Source organism: Echinops telfairi, unplaced genomic scaffold (genome assembly GCF_000313985.2).
Source record: "Echinops telfairi isolate 266 unplaced genomic scaffold, ASM31398v2 ScPeMD7_7457;HRSCAF=8495, whole genome shotgun sequence".
Taxonomy (NCBI): Eukaryota; Metazoa; Chordata; class Mammalia; order Afrosoricida; family Tenrecidae; genus Echinops; species Echinops telfairi.
The window spans coordinates 35,049,122-35,067,366 of NW_022111357.1; the positions used below are offsets into that span (position 1 = coordinate 35,049,122).

The 18,245-nt window shown below is 41.5% G+C and overlaps 2 protein-coding genes across 3 annotated transcripts in view; one reads left to right on the forward strand and one right to left on the reverse strand.

Moving 5' to 3' along the window:
• Positions 1 to 456, reverse strand: part of NMNAT1 (nicotinamide nucleotide adenylyltransferase 1) — a 43,552-nt gene extending 43,096 nt beyond the window's left edge. The window contains exon 1 of the mRNA XM_004705440.3: positions 381 to 456. The gene's annotated coding sequence lies outside the window, so the exon portion shown is untranslated. The remainder of the gene's footprint in view (positions 1 to 380) is intronic.
• A 110-nt stretch (positions 457 to 566) lies between these two features.
• On the forward strand, positions 567 to 14,685 carry LZIC (leucine zipper and CTNNBIP1 domain containing). 2 transcript variants are annotated; one of them, XM_004705185.2, is made up of 7 exons: positions 567 to 601; positions 6,257 to 6,365; positions 8,994 to 9,129; positions 10,043 to 10,141; positions 12,530 to 12,625; positions 12,795 to 12,876; positions 13,371 to 14,685. In XM_004705185.2, the coding sequence occupies exons 2-7, from the start codon at positions 6,265 to 6,267 to the stop codon at positions 13,427 to 13,429; spliced, it is 573 nt and encodes a 190-aa protein (XP_004705242.1). In that variant the 5' UTR covers positions 567 to 601; positions 6,257 to 6,264; the 3' UTR covers positions 13,430 to 14,685. The 2 variants fall into 2 exon arrangements, with proteins under 2 accessions (XP_004705242.1, XP_045155131.1); XM_045299196.1 differs by lacking the exon at positions 567 to 601 and adding an exon at positions 624 to 646.
• Positions 14,686 to 18,245: the final 3,560 nt, after the last annotated feature.

Sequence of the window (18,245 nt, forward strand, 5' to 3'; positions counted from 1 at the left end):
TTTGTGGTCAGTGGTTCTTGTTGGGCATTTCTTCCGTAACAGTGAGGATGGCGCAGGGCTCTGCACTGTTTCGTTGTTGTGCAGAGGACTGCTATGGGTCTGAACCGATTCGATGGAACCTCATAAATATATAACATATCGTTCCGAAGGCCACAACGATGTTTACCGAGGCGTTGGGTTCCACAGGAAGCAAAAATAGTTAAAAGGCAAGAGCCAACACTTGGGTATGACGTTGCCTAGGGGCCCTCAAAGACCTTCTCCATCTTGAGTCCCAGATGGACTCAACACCTATGACAAAACAGAGATCCAAGGATGACTGCCCTAGGAACCTGGTTTCTTCAGCGCTTCAGGGGAAAAAACAGTGCTTAACAAGCCCTCACCTCCACCTGGACCGAGTCCTCCCGGAGACGACCCGACACCCGGACGCCGGCAGGGGAACACCTTCTCCCGCACTCTCATTGGCTGGGGATCCCGGAAGCGCCTGCCTTCGGCGGACGTGCTTACAGTTTCTCGCGCACGCTCATTGGCTGGAGCGCCCGGAAGCGCCTGCCTCCGGCGGAAGTGCTTCTCCTGCGTGCGTCCGCGGCGTTCGGGCCCTCAGGTAGGCGGGGCCCCTGGCTGCAGATTCTGGGACGGAGGGGCAGGGGTACGTGCAGAGAGGACCCCGGGGCCTGAGGAGGTTGTCCGGGAATTGTTCCGTGAGGACCGGAAGGAGTCTTGAAGGAGACGGGTTCACGGCAGTGGCTGGCGGCCACGGGGGCCTTGCGGATCCGAGCCGCGGCGGGATGGAACTGCGGGAGCTTCACGTCCCCTCGGGAGATGGGCGATGGGCGCGCGGTCGTGCTGGAGCTGTTAGTGCGAAGCCTGGCACAGCGTGCAGGCCGCCCTTGACGTTTTCGCCTCTGGAGTTGACGACTGCCCTGAAGGCGCACGGGGCGCGGAGGTTTCCTCACTGCCCCTCGGCTTCACCAGGAACAACGTCAGGCTGCCAGAGAGCACCGTCGAGGGACTTTTCATATGTACTTTTAAAGTTTTATGTATTTATTTTAAGCGAGGAAGGTTCTCATTTGACAATTACCGCATCAGACGTTCGGTTACCTTTATTACAGGAATAGTAACTCCCGGCCCCGTGGGTCTCTTCGGGGGAGAGGGGTGTGTTTCCATTTCAGCATCTCAGGCAGCTCGAGCGGAAGCTCTCTGGACAGCCAGAAGTCAAGGTTGTGTTTGACAAACAAAATTACCTGTTAATGCTTTCCCTTTCGCCAGACAGCTCTGGCCCCGGCTTTGAACTTTGAGCTTCTTGTTATCGTGATACTGAACGTTGTTTACCCCCCTCAGATTTATAACCCTTCGAACTACTAGAATTTAAGGCTCACGCAGTTTGAGATTAGTCAGTGCTGTGCACAATTAGGGGTACTAAAAAGCGGGGAGCGTGAATGAACCTGAATGAGCACAGATTACAGTGTGAGCTATTCCTGCAGTTTGGGGACTAGGTGCACTAGGTGGTGCCAGCGAGTTCGTCTCTCGGGATAAAGCTCAACTACTACTGCTCCAGGTTGTGGAATTTACAGCGCTCCCATCTTTCCGGAAATTGTTCGGAATAGCGTTAACTCCTTAAAATACATTGAGCCTTTATGTACTTCACACCAAATTATCCTTATTTATTCTGTATTAAAGGAGTCCTGGTGGCACTGTGGGCAGTAAGCATTGGGCTGCCAAAAGCAAGATCAGAGGTTCAAACCCACCAGCCACTCTGAGGGATAAAGATAAGGCTGTTTGTTCCTGTAAAGGTTTATAGCCTCGGAGGCCCTGTGTACTGTGGCTGTGGGTCAGAACAACTAGATGGCAGTGGGTTTGATCTTGGGGTTTTATTCTGTAGTAGAGACGGAGGAGGCTAAGCAGAATCAGACACCTTTTCTGCTCTCAAGAGTTTACAGAATGGAGAAGAGAGAAAAGCAACATGTTAAAAAGAAAAGAAAGAAAAGTCACGTGTGAAAAGGAAATTAACATATTATTCAAGGCAAAAATTAATGTTACAGAAGAAAACATGGAAGGAAGAGAGTTGAGAAGGAAGGAGCATTTCTCATTATATCTCGATCTATCCCCCCCCCTTTAAGGAGCCTTGGTGGCACAGTGGTTAGGCTCTCAGCTGCTAATAGCTCTGCTCTGCCCTGTGTGGTTGCTTTGAGTTGGAATAAGGAACCCTAGTGATGCAGTGGGTTATAAGTTAGACAACAAAGTTAGTTCAAAATCACTGGCTGCTCTATGGGAGAAAGATGAGGCTTTCTACTCTCACGAAGAGTTAACAGTCTCAAAAAACCGACGAGCAGGTTTGCTCTGACCTATAGGGTCCTTGTGAATTGGAATTGATTTTAAGGCAGTGACTTTTGTTTTTGTTTTTTTTGAGTTTGGACCTGTAGTGTTGCCATGAATTGGAGTAGACTAGACGTCAATAGGTTTGCATACCTAACATTAGGTATGCTAAAGGCTGAGGTGTAAATAACTCCCATCCTAGTGATTGGGAGTGAATCAAGGAAAGTGTATGGAGAAGCTTACACCTGAGCTAGCTTTCAAAGACTATCTTGTGGGGTTAAGGGGAGAGGGGTTCCCCACTAATCATCACAGGTCCGGTAGGCCCAATTGTACAGCGATAATAAGTAAAGATTATAGTAAAGTCATAGAGAGCATGAGAGTTAAAAGTTAGAGTCAAGTAATGGAGTCAGACACAATTCATGGTAGCATTGCTCACCTCAGCCTCGCTTGGTGGTCCACGTGGAGGGAGAGAGAAGAACTTTAATGCCTCCCCAGCTTTTACCCTCTCTGGGGACATGCAAGCCCCCTAATTACAGGTGAAGACATACGTCACAGGAAGGGGTTGTACAATAGGTATACACATTATAGGAAGGGGATCTATGATAGGCATAAGCGTAACAGGAAGGGGATGAGCTAGGGGTGTGCCCATAAGAATGGGAAGGTCTCGGGGTATACATATGACAAGATGGGCGGGCCCTAGATTCATGATTGGCAGCCTAACCTTGGTAATCCTTGGGTGAGTTTGACCTCTCTGGGGTCTCCTACAAGGTAACAGACAACTACTATCCTTATCAGAAGGGAGTGGGCCCTACTTGTTGTGGGATAAACAGTGGTGATTGCTTGGTCTAGATGGCTGATTGCTCTTAGGGAGAATGACCTCTAATCTACTCCTGATGACCTCCAAGTGTATAGTCATTCTCAAGCAGCTAAGTCTGGCATATATTTGGGGGAGACAGCTTGAGAGAAATCCTTCTGTTTCCCACGCTATATAAACTGAGCTTGATAAATAGAAAAATACAGGCTCAAAAGAGGAGGATAAAAATGTATGGCTGGGTTTGAAATGGCAAGTAGCCCAAATGTGGTTGGACTGTGGGGAATTAAGCCTGAAAAGACACTTGTGTTTTCATTTTGAGTTTGCTTTGACTCTTACATGAAAATTCAACTGATAGAGAATAAAAATTTAAATGTGTATTTCCAGGAGAAACCCACTAACCTTTTATATGCAAAATACAGCATGCAAAATTACACTTTAGTAGCTTGCTTATAGTTATATAGCATAGAATTGTTATTGATGATTTAAGCTAATTTAAAAGGATAGTAAAAATAAAGTTTTGGGTTCGTTGCATTCTAATCTGAATAGAGTGTATAGAAGCTTTTTTATCTCTTCAAATCACGTAAGATCATCTAGTAATGATTTCTTACTGTGTAGCAAAATGTAAAACGCTTTCTATAAATTATCCTAGGGTTTTGGTTTTGACAAATCTTCATATCTAATATTAAGCAAATATTGGTTTCCTAGAAGAAATTTAATTTTTATAAATGGAAAGACTTAAATGCTATGTAAATGTCAAGGTAAATGGATACAATCTCAACTCACCTGTCAGTAGATTTTCTCCGCATCCACAATAATCAACTAGAAATTGTAATAATGAAAAACTCATTCCCAATAATAACATAATATTAGGGGGCTTCATAAAGCTTGTGGGAAAATAGAATGGAAAGATAATGGAGTTTTTTCCATGAACTTTTAAAACTATGTTTTGTTTAGGGTGCTAAAGAAGATCTGGGGACACTGTAGTAATAGTTACACAACATTGTGAATGTACCTACAGTCACTGAATCCTGTGTTCAAAATTGGTTATAATAGTAAATGTTAAAGTATATTTTACTGCAAAAAGAGAGTGAAAGTCTTTATCAATTATCAAAATGCATTGGCCATAAAGTTATAATAATTCAAAACAGTGAGGTAACACGTTAAGAACAGAATATGGTCAATGAGGTAGTTGTGAGTCTGAAAATCTGGCTTAAAAGAAAGATGACTTGCTATATTAATGCATAAAGGATGTATTACTTGGCAGATAGAGTTAGGATAATTGGTCAGCCATTTGAAAAAAATTGACTCCTACTTCATCACAAAAGCATACAAAAAATTTTGTAGACAGCTTAAAGAGCTAAATGTAAAAAAAATGGCTAAAGGTATAAGAATACAAAGAAGTATATTTTTACCATTCTTAGCATGGGTAAGGTCTGCCTTCATGGGACACAAAACTGGACTTAGAAGACGAGAAAGATAGGCCATTAAAAAATAACACTTTGGAGCATTGTAAATTGGTTCTTAGCACTATACTTAAGCACTACACTTTGTCATTAGAGCTCCATTTGGACCCACTTTCAACTTATCCTAAATTTTTAATAGCTTGATATTTTTTCTTAGATTGAAGTCTTTCTCTGTTTTATATAATCATTGTGTTGTGGCTTGGACCTTCTGTGGTTGCTTGTCCTTGTTTTTATGTTTTTCTGTGTCTGGAAGCCAGGATGTTGTGGACTTATGAAGGCAGTAAATGAAATAATAATTCTCTTGGAGCACAGAAGGGGAGGGTTGGGGAAATGGGGAGGCAATGTCAATGAACACAAGAAGGAAGAAAGTGTTCCAAAATTGATTGTGGTAATGATTGCACAACCCTTAATATGCTTGAACTATTGAATTGTATAATGTGTTAATTATAGCTCAATAAAACTAATTTTAAAATAATAATGTCTCTGGTAACACCATAAAATCAGGACATAGGAGATAACATTTATAACAGAATTACAAAGGTTTTATAAACCCAAGTTATATAAATGAACAAAAGACAGGTAATCCCATTTTTTAAAAGGGCACATTTTCGAAGAAGAAATATTTATAAAGACTGTGTTCATTCTCACAAAACATTTGATAAATGCATATGAAAACAGGAATGTTTTGAATCCTGGAGGGCCCCTTTTCTTGATCTGGATGCTGCTTGTCGAGGGCTCTACAGTTTGTGCAAATTTATTTGTTGTTTGATGCTATTGAGTCAGTTCCGACTCATTAGCAACTTTGTGCACAACAGATTGAAGCACTGCCCGGTCCTGCGCCTCCTCACGATTGTTCTGTGCTTGAGCTCATTGGTGCAGCCCTGTGTCACTCCTGCTAGTTGAGGCCCTTCCTCTTTGTCACACCCCTTCTATTTTACCAAACGCCTTTTCCTTCTTCAGGGACTGGTCTCTCCTGTACTTATTAAACGACTAGTACTGGTTTTATAAAATAATCATAATACTGTAAATCTTTTTATAAAGTGAAACTCAATCTATTTCTTTACAAATCTGCATTTTCATGTATCATATTTGTTTAAGATAGGCCCATTAATTTATTAAAGCCTTCAATTAATTTATTAAAGTCATTTAAGAATATTATCAGAAACATTTATGATATATTTATTGAACTTTCATCTAAATTGGGATTTTCTTTATGTAACTATCTTTCTCACATCTGAAGTTTGAAATTAATATAGCCTATTTAAATTGCACTGGTACATTTATTTTATGATATTTTATTTTTAAATCATTTTATTGGGGCCTCATACAACTCTTGTCACAGTCCGTACATACATCCATTGTGTCAAGCACATGTGTACATTTGTTGCCATCAACATACTCAAAACATTTTCTTTCTACTTGAGCCCTTGGTATCAGCTCCTCATTTTTCCCCTCCCTCCCTCATGAACCCTTGATAATTTATAAAAAAATTTTTTCATGTCTTACACTGACCAATGTCTCCCTTCACCCACTTTTCTGTTGTCCATCACCCAGGGAGGGGATTATATGTAGATCACTTTGATCAGTTCTCACAATGATACATTTAATTGCTTCAAGTAATCAAATGTAATGTACTGTATGTAAGTGGGTTTATTATTCTCCATAGAAATTAAAATGGCTTCCAGAGGAAAGATAGAGACAAGCAAATTAAAGCAGAACTTAGAAGAACAGTTGGATCGGCTAATGCAGCAGTTACAAGATCTAGAGGAATGCAGGTAATCATGTAATTGTATGTTGTTCGACTGTAAAATGACACTTTCTGCCATCAGATTAATGACAAACCTCGGTGGACACAGATCCACGAATGATTTGGTCTCCTCTGTGCTGGCTTTCACAGTGCTTGGGTGGTGGAAGAAGCTCCCTAGAAGCTTTGGAGTGAAAAAGACTGGGATGTAAAAGTCTTCCCATTCAAATTGCATATATGAACTTGAGCAATACACTTACACTCATTAAGTTTCCGTGCCCTTAATGTCTACCTGGTCTTTGGTGTATGTATTAGTCTGGATACTTTGGAGAAACAAATCCACAGCAACTCATGTATAAGAGAGAGTTTTATGCAAAGAAAATGTGCATCACGAAAACATCCCAACCCAATGCTGCCCAAGCCCACAAGTCCAACATTAACCCATACCCAACACCAGTCCACAAAGTCCTTCACCTCACAAAACAGGCAATGATGCCAACTGCAGGAGGAAAGCTGAGTCAGTGAACGAACAAGCATCTCAGCACTGGCAGGGGTCTCCATAAGGCTGCTCCAGCACCCAGGGCTGCATCGGGATAGGTCCATGCGGCTTCTCCTTGGGGATGTCTTGTAGGATGTCAATCTTGCAAGCTGAAGCAGGAAGCTGCTAAGGCAGCTGCATCCTGGTGCGACCATCACAAAGCAAGAGACCCAAGAACTAGAAAGGCGAGGCTTCACCACCCATTTATCCCTCCGCCTTTCAACCAGCCCCACATGTGATTATCGGCCAGGCTGGCACAATTAACTAACTCAGTGTATAAAGCAGCCCTGCTTGATATCAACTAAGAAGATGATACTTGAACTTGAACTTCTGTTTTCAGCCTTAATTGCTCAAATAAGCATAGCCATTGAAGTTTTACACAACCTTAAATATTACAAACGAAGGGGTAATGTTTAGCCCCAAAATAGGTGCTCAATAAGTGGTAACCATTGCTATGTGTAGTAAATGTTTAATAAATGGCTTATTAGACTAATTAAAATTTCCCACCTATTTCAAGTGATAAGTCCTGTATTGCTGCTATATTTTAAGGTATACAAGATATTGCCATTAATAATGATAATAATAACAACAGTTATTTATCAAGTACCTATGATACGCCAAACAACTTTCCATATCTCATTTAACAATGTTCATAGCAACCCTGTAAGGCAGAGACACCCAGTCTCTGCCTGAGGCTGAGGAGAGGGCAGTGGTAGTTTTGTGGTAGCAGTCTGCTCTCTATCGGTGGAGGCTTAGGATGCTGACAGCGGAGCTTCCAGACTTAGACTAGGAAGAGAGCCCTGGCGATCTTCTTCTGAAAAAGTGTTGTTGTTAATGTTGTCATTAGGTGCCATGGAGTCAGTTCCAACCCACAGCGACCTTATGCACAACAACAGGGGGAAACTCGGCCTTGTCCTGTGCCATCCTCACAGTGGTTCTTCTCTTTGAGCCATAGTTGCAGCCGCCACGTCAGTCCAGCTTGTTGGGAGCCTTCCTCTTTCCCTGCCCTTTGACTTTACCAAGCACGGTGTCTTTCTCCAAGGACTACATGAAACAAAGTCTCACCATCCTTGCCGCTATTGAACCTTCTGGCCCTACTTGCAAGACAGCTCTGTGGGTTCTTTTGCCAGTCCGTGGTACTTTCAATATTCTTCTCCAGTACCATATTTCAACTATGTCAGTTTTCCTTAGTCATTGTCCAACTTTCACAGGCATATGTGGCAATTGAAAATACCATGGTTAGGGTAAGGCACTCCTTAGTCCTCAAAGTAACAGCCTTGCTTTTCAGCACTCTAAAGAGGTCTTGTGGAGCAGATTTACCTAATGCAATGTGTTGTCTGATCTCTTGGTTAATGCTTCCATGAGCATTGATTGTGGATCTAAGCAAGGCAAACTCCTTGACAACTTCAATCTCTTTCCATATATCATGATGTTACTTATTGGTCCGGTTGTGAAAAATTTTTTTTCTTTACATTGAGTTGTAATCTATACCAATGGCTGCAATCCTTGATCTTCATCAGCAACTTCTCCAAGTCCTCGCTTGCAGCAAGCAAGGTTATGCCATCAGCATAGCACAGGTTGTTAACAAATCTTCCTCCAATCCTGATGTCACATTCTTCTTCATAGGATCCAGCTTCTCTGATGATTTGCTCAGCATACAGATTGAAGAAATCTAGGGAGAGGATGCACCCCTGTCGTGTACCCTTCCTGATTTTCAGCCATGCAGCATGCCCTTGTTCTGTTCTCACAAATCTTATGGGATCAGTGTCTGATCCCACTGTGCATGTGTATGAAGTAACTGAAAGACAGATAACAAAAAACACTACATCATTATCTGCAATTTAGCAAGAGACCTCAGGAGGCTTTCCGAACATTGTATCATTAATTCATAACCTTCTTACAGGAAGTTTGTTAAATGTGCTTCGTTTTGGTGAAACAAAAACATTTTATTATCAAAGTGACCACATTGCAGCAACACATCCATCATTGGCATTTTGATCCAGCCTCTTCCCCAGGATGTATAGTTTTAATCTATATATGTGTCATTTTTGTGTAGAACACTAAAATTGCCCTTTTCACTTGGCCCTGTTTTTGTTTTTAATGATGATCAATATATACTAGAGAGGAACTTGATCCAGAGGAATATGAAGAAACCAAAAAGGAAACCCTGGAGCAGCTGAGTGAATTTAACGAGTCACTGAAGAAAATCATGTCTGGGAATATGACCTTGGTGGATGAGCTAAGTGGAATGCAACTGGTAAGTAGGGTCTACCTACATGGGTGACAGAGCTGGTTTATTATTCTCTGTTTTTATAAGCATAGTTAAGGCAGGAAATGTACCCTGTAGAGTTTCTAGATGAGCGTCTGCTTATATGTAGAACAGTAAATGTGATTCAGATTTTCATGTAGTTAGGTATTTGGCTTTATTAATAAAGCTTTAGTAATAAGGACAGAAATAGCAAATGGGAACTACAATTATAACTGTTTGATGCTACAAGATGACTCATCAGTAACTGAGTATATAAAATGGTCTCTTAATGGTTTATTCTGTATTTCTCCTCCCTAACTATTACTGCGATATGCAGTAAATTCATTGGAATATTTTATATTTATACTCCCTGTGTTAGGCTGGATTGTTTAAAGAAACAAACTCAGTATTACTCACGAGAAAGAACTTGATATCAAGAAGTAAGCTTACATCAGGAAGGCTTCCCAGTCCAGTCCCACTTAAGTCCATGAATCTAAGGCTAGCCAGAGGCCTCTTCCCACTCATGTAGCTGCAGGCCGATGATGCAGAAAGGTCAAGTGGAAAGTGGGAAAATCACAGACCGGTGGGTGCAGAATTGCATGTATGCAAATCTGTGGAATGCCGACAGTTCTTAGAATCAGGCATCCCCCATGGGGCTGCCCCTGGAAGCAGGCAGAGCCCTGGCAAAAGGAAGGTGGAGGGATAGAGAGAGGAGGGGGTGGGGGGTGGGGTCCCCTGTGTTACTCTTATAAAAAGGCCACACTTCCCAGGAGGCATCATCAGACTGTGACCTGATTGCCAGGTTAGGCTCCACTGCTACACTGGTGAACATTGACATTCAATCTACTGCTCTGTTGTGATTGCAGTGCACAGTGCAATGCCTTGGACTATCTTGGTTAGGTTTGCCTGCCTTTGTTTCTAGGCTATTCAGGCAGCTATCAGCCAGGCCTTTAAAACTCCAGAGGTCATCAGGCTGTTTGCAAAGAAACAACCGGGCCAGCTCCGCACGAGGTTAGCAGAGGTAAGGTTTCTTCTCTTTGGTCTAATCGCTGTATTTGCTTCTTCTCCCAGCCGGAGAGTTTCTTCAAAATGGTATTCTGAGAGCAGCAACTCACAATTTTTGACACAATTAGCCCTTTGAGTAATTGTAGTTGAAAAGGAATACAGAAGTTAAAGCAGCCTATGGCAGTTTTAATTTTAACTCACTGCTTCAACTTGGACTCCACCTTTAGAGCTTTTTTTAACCTTGACTTTTGGAACCCCAAGTTTAAATACCATTTTGGAATTCATTAGCAAGATTGCTTCATGGTTTGTAACATCTCTGTTGAGGAATCTCCAAGACCTTTATAGACCTGGTAGATAAAGAAGTCTGTTTATAGACTTGAGTATTACTGAGTATTCACTAATGTATAATAATGTAAATACCGTATTTACTAATTATAATGTAAATTACTGAGTGTTTACTAATGTAAATAATTAAATTATTTACAATCATGGGTAGGTCAGTAGCAGAGTGGTTCAGAACATGGGCTTCGGTCAGACTAACTAGATTTGAAACACTGCTCTGCTAAAGATGTATGAATCTAGGCTACCTCTTTGTGCCTCAACTTCTCTGTCTGTCAAACGGGAATAGGGATATTCCCTTCCTCTTAGGGTTGTCATGGGGATTATGAATTAATACATACAAAGCCCTTAGGACAGTGGTTCTCAACCTTCCTAATGCCGTGACCCTTTAATACAGTTTCTCATGTTCTGGTGACCCCCCCCCCCAACCATACAATTACTTTCGTTGCTACTCCATAACTGTAATTTTGCTACTGTTATGAATCGTAATGTAACTATCTGATCTGCAGGATGTATTTTCATTGATACAAATTGAACATAATGAAAGCATAGTGATTAGTCACAAAAACAATATATAATTATACATTGTAAAATATTTATTTCTAATTACAAATAAATGAAATGTTGTCTTGAAGCATGGTGTAGCATGGGTAACAGTCTTCACGCCCCATACTTGTATGTGGGCGGACCCGCCTGGAGACGATAGAGGAGTGGTATTTTCGGTTCTTAAGACCGTCGGAAATATGTGTTTTCTGATGGTCTTAGGTGACCCCTGTGAAAGGGTTGTTAGACCCCCAAAGGGATCTCGACCCACAGGTTGAGAACCGCTGCCTTAGGAGGCTTGATGGCACAGTGGTTAAGCAATTGGCTGCTAAGTGAAAGGTCAGAGGTTTGAGCCCACCAGCAGCACTTCATGGGAGAAAGGTATGGCAGTGTACTTAGGCTATGGAAACTCTGGGACAGTTCTCCTTGGTCCTTTAGGCTGGTTGTGAGTCAGAATGCACTGGAAACAATGGTGCAACGCACAGTATGCATTTACAATGTTTCTGGTGGTTGGGATAGTTAATGGACATTCCAGAAGATCTATTAGCAGTTGTCCATTCAAGCTACAGACCCCCCTTCAGGGTAGTGAAATGACTTCCTCGATGGATATCTCCTTTCCAGAGGAGGCTGCTGACCTACAGCAGCCCTTCTGCTCGTCCCTGACGAAGGAGGGGCAGTGTTCTCATGACCCATCATAAGTCAGTGTGTGTGTCCTTGTTTTCTGGGGGGCGGGGGGGAGGGTTCTTTTCACTATTGCTTTTTACGATTTTTTTTCAGTATTTTTATAAATCGATTATTTGTCTTTGGCAGTTGTAAACATATTTATAGACATATGAGAAGATTTCAAAAAGTTCATGGAAAATGGAATTAAAAGATAATGGAACTTATCTACAAGCTATTTGAAAACTCATATTTTCATACATACATGTAAACTTTATAAAGTACACACACCATGAAAAAATGGATGACATTGGCATTTTGTCAGTTGCTGTAATAACACCACTTGTGGAAGGTTCTGGATCATTTGGATTATTCTTGGAAACGGATATGGCATGCCTAGTCATAAAATTAGTGAGAGTTTTCTGTATGGCCCTTTTATATGCTGCAGTATTTTATGTAGTACATATGAGGGGGCTTCGAAGTGTTTGTGGGAAATTGGAATTGAAAGGTAATGGAATGACTCCATGAATTTTTGAAGCCCCTTGTATTAATTAATAACATGTAAAAGCTATTTGAAATGAAACCCAAATAAATACAGACGTAAGTACAGTTTCATAATGCAAATATGTTGCAAATGAGACTACCTGTAATGATTATGGTTAACATTTAATGTTTAATAGAACTTTTAAGAAACTATTTCTATCATATTTGCCAACCATTATTTCTGTATTTCTCTGTGGGATGAATCACTAGAAGACTTGCTTTGTTTCTCTGTTTCTAAGAATAGGTCTAAAAAGCTTTTCTCGCGCATGGACCATCGTTCTCCCATAAACACTGTGTGCTGTGCGTTCACCCACTCTAGATGGATCGAGATCTGATGGTGGGGAAGCTGGAAGGAGGCCTGTACACGCAGCAGAAAGTGGAGATCCTAACAGCTCTCAGGAAACTTGGAGAGAAGGTACCAGTATTCTATTTAACAAATTGAATAAAGGAAAATTGTGAAGTATTTGGTGCAGAACTGTTTGATCTGTGATCCAGTTTGTAGCCCTGAGACACCCTTAACTAGTTCTTAGAGCCACGAGTAACATTTAGACACCCTCGACCAGAGTATGTCTTGTTTTGCTCAGCTCACTGCAGATGACGAAGGCTTCCTGTCAGCAAATGCAGGGGCTGTCCTCAGCCAGTTTGAGAGAGTCTCCACAGACCTTGGTGAGTAGTCCCTTTGGGTCTCTGAAAGCTGGACATGGCTTGCTGTTCAGGGCTGAAGGGCAGCAGGATTGAGGTGAATAAGTGACCTTTTCATGAGGTTAGCAGTAAAACCAGAATGAGTTTCTTTATAAACCCATTTGATTGTTTTTTCCCCCCATACTTTTAAAATTCAAAATAGTTAAATGTCATGAAGCCTAATTTTTAGAAACGAGTTGTCAGCTGTATGTAACTTCAAAAATAAACCAATATTTTGTGTATTCTATATACCTTACATTGGCATAAGACTTTATAAGCTGTCAGTCAAGTCCTCTGTGCCGGTTATTGGAGCAGAAGGAGGAACTTGTGGTGGCGGTGGAAGGTGAGGGGTTGGTGCACGATGGAAGCAGATTCTTTCTTCTCTCCCAACATGTAAGACTAAGTGGAAGAGTGTTCTCACTTTACCTGCAGCAGTAAGTGCATGTGACACGTCTTCATTACGCGTCTTTTCTCCATAGGCTCTGGAGACAAAGTCCTTGCTTTGGCGAGTTTTGACGTTGAAAAAACAAAAAATTGATGTGGTGTGGAATCTTGGACCAGTGACCACATTCTTGGGAACGACATTTTTCTTCCGAGGACATTAAGTCTTCGCAAAGGAATCGAGACTCTTGAGCCACAGTGATAGCTTATGAAGACATGACATAAAACCGTGCTGGCGCCTTCAGTGGTGCCCTTCATCGCTGTGTTTCGTGTCAGGCCACCTTTGTGAGTGACCCTGCCCTTGTTGGTACGGAAGGATTCACTGGTCCTTGTTTGTTATGATTTGTCTGTTTAAGAGAGTAAAGAAAATGCGGTTTCTCTCCCTGAACTTATTAGGCTGCTTGTTGGCAAGGGCTGATAGCAAATGAAAAGATGTCCACTAAAGGCTCTCTTCTGCTGACGACTTTACTCCTGGTACTGAATAGTGAGCGTCGCAACGTCAGTAGACCGCACGTGTGTTCTTCTATAGAGCTTTATAGAGTTCTAAGTGACCTTAGAAATCATTTTCATTGTACAAACAAGGCAACTGAGGCTCACAAAGAGCAAATGACTTGTTCAACATCACCTTAGAGCTGAGGATAAGACCAGTCCTAACTCTCAATTTAGTGCTCATTCAGTTTTTATTTTGTTAAACTGTTTTGTTTTGTTCTTTTAATTATTAACATGTATTAATGCAAGTCAGTGTCAGTGTGTATGAAACTTTGATATCCCAACAAAAAGTTGACAGTACACCAAGGGCCCATTCCCTAGCCTATGTGCTCTCCTTCTGAATAGAGCCCATTGTGTCTCAGCATGTTGAGTTTGGAACAATGGGAGCCCTGTTGAGCGGCTCCTGAAGTCACTGAACCTCCTGCGTCCTCTCACCAGGGAAGCAATAGGAAATGGCAGCTAGGGGCCCTCCCTGCTGGTGACCTCTTGCTGAAACCCAGAGGGTGGTGACTCTAAGCTACTATTTACTCTTCAGTTTTTGGAGAAACATAAAAGTTGTGAAGGAAAACAAGTTTCTCTTCTGAATGTTTATCTATCTGCATGGTAAAATATATAGATCTATATATATGCATGTATGTTAGCTGATTTCTTAGGCTCTGGCCATTTTTATATTCTTCCTCAATATACTTTTTCTTTGCACTTTATACAAATTAAAAACATTTTTACAGCTTCTTGTATAGTGTAAACTCTTCTAGGTGCTCTGCCAACTGGGACAAATTAGAAGATTTTTGCTACACTAATGCCTTATTTGGAACTCTTAATGGGCAATTTTTTTATATTAGTTTAAATGGTCAAACACACATTGGAATTCAGATAAACCAAGAGAAAGATTATCTGCTGTTCATCTAGAGCAGGGGTGTCAAACTGGCAGCCCACAGGCCACATGCGGCCCCCAAGGTAATTTTTTTGTGACCCATGATGCTCTGAAATAAATTGTAACGAGGGAATTATGTATTCAGTATTGCCTCGATCTCCCCTAAGTGCTATTTTCTTCATAACAATTTTTTTCTATTTTCATTTTATTTCAGAGCATTGTGGGCCACAAAAAATTACCTTGGAGCCACATGCGGCCTGCAAGCCGCCAGTTTGACACCCCTGATTTAGGACATTATGGTCAATCATTATTTCATTTTTCTGTATGTGACATTTAATTGAGGTAAAATTCAAAACAGCATAATTTACTTTGTACAATTCAGTGATCATTAGTACAATTAGTACAGTGTGGATTCACCCCTCTCTCTAGTTCCAAAACATTTCCATGACTAAAGGAACCCTGTACCTATGAAGCAGTCCCTGCCCATTCCTCCTACCACCCCCCCTCCCAGCCGCTGGGAACCACTGATAAATCTTGTAACCACTAAGTTGCTTTCTGTTTTAGCAATTTACCTCCTCTAGATATTTCATATAAATGGAATCTCACAATTTGTCTTCGTGTACAAGCTTCTTTCAAAGTTCGCCCATGTTGTAGCTTGTATCAGGACTTCATTCCTTTTTGAGACTGTGCATACATTCAAAGCATGTGGCACATTTGGTTTATCCACTCACAATTGTTGAACACTAGAGTTGTTCCCCCTTTGGACCACTGTGAGTCGTGCTGCTCTGAGCGTTCCTGTACAAGTATTGGTGTGAGTTAAATTCTTTTGGGTACCTAAGGGTTTAGGAGCAGAATTGCTGTGGGCTTTTTGGTTTGTTTCAAACCATAGATCCTCTTTTTTCCCCTCAGTGATAGGCCAAGAAAATTAGTATTTTGTATTTGAAAGGGGTCTGCATAAATCTAGAGTCCCTAATCTTGGGCTCCCTTAATTTTTCTCTAAGACTGACATCAGTGACATTTTTTTATTAGTCATATGAATGCATTCATTTTGTAAGTAATGCTCAATTTTAAATTATCTTCATTTAAGAAGATATGAAATGCTTGGCAAGGCACTGCCAATCATAGCTGTGTGACCTTTGGTAGATTACTTAAGCCTTTTGAGCCTCATTTCCTTCATCTGTTCAAGGGGATAGCAGGACCTATGGTTGTGTACTCTCACTTCCTGAATGCATTGGCGCTAACCCTCATTGAACCACTCTTCTTAAGGACCACACGACTTTTTTGTTTGACAAATTTGGCATTTTGTTGAGAAAGATAATTGAGAAAGCAAATTCTATGCAAACTGTAGTTATTAAATGACTTGCAAACATGTTTTCTGTTCATATTTTGTTACATTTCATTTTCTTGTTTTTTAAGATCTTGTGGGAGATCTTAAAAGTAACACTAGCAGTAATGAACTTTTCAACATTCTTAGGTCAGGCTAATATTTTAATGAAATGAATTCCTGCATGTTTCAAAGAATTGGGCTAAAGGAGAAATAAATCCCAATGAACAAGTATCCAAATGGGCTGTGTTTAATGAACCTCATCTTTAAAGCAATGGCCCTGTTTTGGCATTGGGTTTTATTGTTAATCCAGTGAGTTGGTAAAATGGGTGTTTTAAGTGGGTGGTGGAAGAAAAAAATGAACAATAGAAGGAGGAAATTGTTCCCAGGTAAGAGTTGGGAAAAGTGGATTAACAACTGTTAGACCATTTATTGCAGACACTCCGCTGTGGGATCATCTTCAGCAACAGAGAAAGCTGTGCCACTCCATCATCAAAGTGATACTGCATAAATGATGGCTAGTTTGAAATTATTACAGGAAAAAAAACAAACTCAACTATTTGTCTAGAGCCTTGCAACCACCACCGTATCTGTTTTTGGTTTTTTCTTCTCATTTCATTAATTACTAAAACTAAAGACTGCTCTTTTTTACGCCTCAAAATGTTTTCCAGTAATATGTAAATGAAAACTGCCAGCATGCCCTCACACTTCCATGAATAAAGCTGCAAGACATAATTGCTTCCAGTCTGTCTGACCATGCAGTGAGGATTTTAGGAAGTGGGGAAACTAATATTTTCATCAAGTTTCAAAAGGCAGCTAAAAAATGCCTCTCAACTATGTCCCTTAAATATGGCCTATTGGCATCCTAACTCACCCTCCCTCCCTCTTAATTTCAGTCCCTCTGTTTACACTAATAGAAAAATAGGCTGTAATACTAACGGACATCATGCTTGGTAAAGGAGGGGCAGCAAACAAGAGCAAGGTCCTCAGTAAGATGGACCGACACTAGCTGTCACAACGCTGAAGAGGTGTCATGTCATTGGAGGCCACCCTCATGAAATGGGGTATATGTTTTTCTGGTGTTACCGTATCTGAACCCAGGATTTATAAGGAACCCATGGGGACAGCAGCAAGTGGAATAAGGGTTTCGGGGCAGACATGGGGGTGGGGAGGGGTGTAATGGGGGTAGGGGTTAAGAAAGGAGACCAAAAAAAAAAAGGGGGGGGGGAGTCAATGTCAAGCAGTCCAGGAAGAAAAAGAAAGTTTGGAAACGGATTGTGGTAACAATTGTGGAATTCTGCTTGACATGAATGAACTATGGAATGATATATATACATTAGCTCTCAATAAATGGGGAAAAAAAATGTGAGGATGGCCCAGGCCTGGACAATGTGTCCTTCCGTTGTGCATAGGGTCACTGTGAGTCAGAGCTCCAAACAATAACATTAAGAGGGCCTCACACACCGGGAGTCAATGGTACCTTCAAGAGCTCCCCATGGCGGGGAAGGGGGAGCTAATAGTGAATACAAGAATGAAGAAAACACCCTAAAGTTGATTTATGGTAGTATTGCACAACTCTTAGAAATATGTTTAAGCCATTGAATTGTATGATGTGTGAAATACGGACGTCAATAAAAATGTTTACGCCTTTCACTGTGGAGAGCCGTGAGCAGCGGTTGCAGGCAGAGGGCAGGAACGTGGTAAAGTTGGAGGCTGTCCATTGGAAGCTTCCTAAAAGCTTGTTCTTCCTTTGAGAAGACTACAATCCTCGGAGCCCCAGGCAGTCAGCTGCAATTGAAAACAACCCCCGAATGATTTTCTGTTCAGTTAAGGCCGTGGTTCTCAACCTTCCTAATGCCACGACCCTTTCATGCAGTTCCTCATGCGGTGACCCAACCATAAAATTATTTTCGTTGCTACTTCATCACTGTCATTTTGCTACTGTCATGAATCGGGCGACCCCTGTGAAAGGGTCGCTCTACCCCCAAAGGGGTCGCGACCCACAAGTTAAGGTAATGCCAGCAAGGACTGTTTCTAAGATTACCCATCGGTCTTAAAGGCTTGAAGGTAATCAAGCGGCCATCAAGCTCAGAAGCAACAAAGCCCACATGGAAGAAGCACACCAGCCTATCCAACCACGAGGTGTCGAAGGGATCAAGTGTAAGGCATCATCAGAACAAAAAATCTTACCATAGTGAATGATGGGGGGAGTGCGGAGTGGAGATC

What these genes read in the sequence shown, in the direction of transcription:
- LZIC (XM_004705185.2), top strand. Translation starts at nt 6,265, where the DNA reads ATGGCTTCCAGAGGAAAGATAGAGACAAGCAAATTAAAGCAGAACTTA. An exon ending in CAAGATCTAGAGGAATGCAG is followed by an intron (nt 6,366 to 8,993) that starts GTAATCATGTAA and finishes AATATATACTAG; the next exon opens with AGAGGAACTTGATCCAGAGG. An exon ending in TCAGGAAACTTGGAGAGAAG is followed by an intron (nt 12,626 to 12,794) that starts GTACCAGTATTC and finishes TGTTTTGCTCAG; the next exon opens with CTCACTGCAGATGACGAAGG.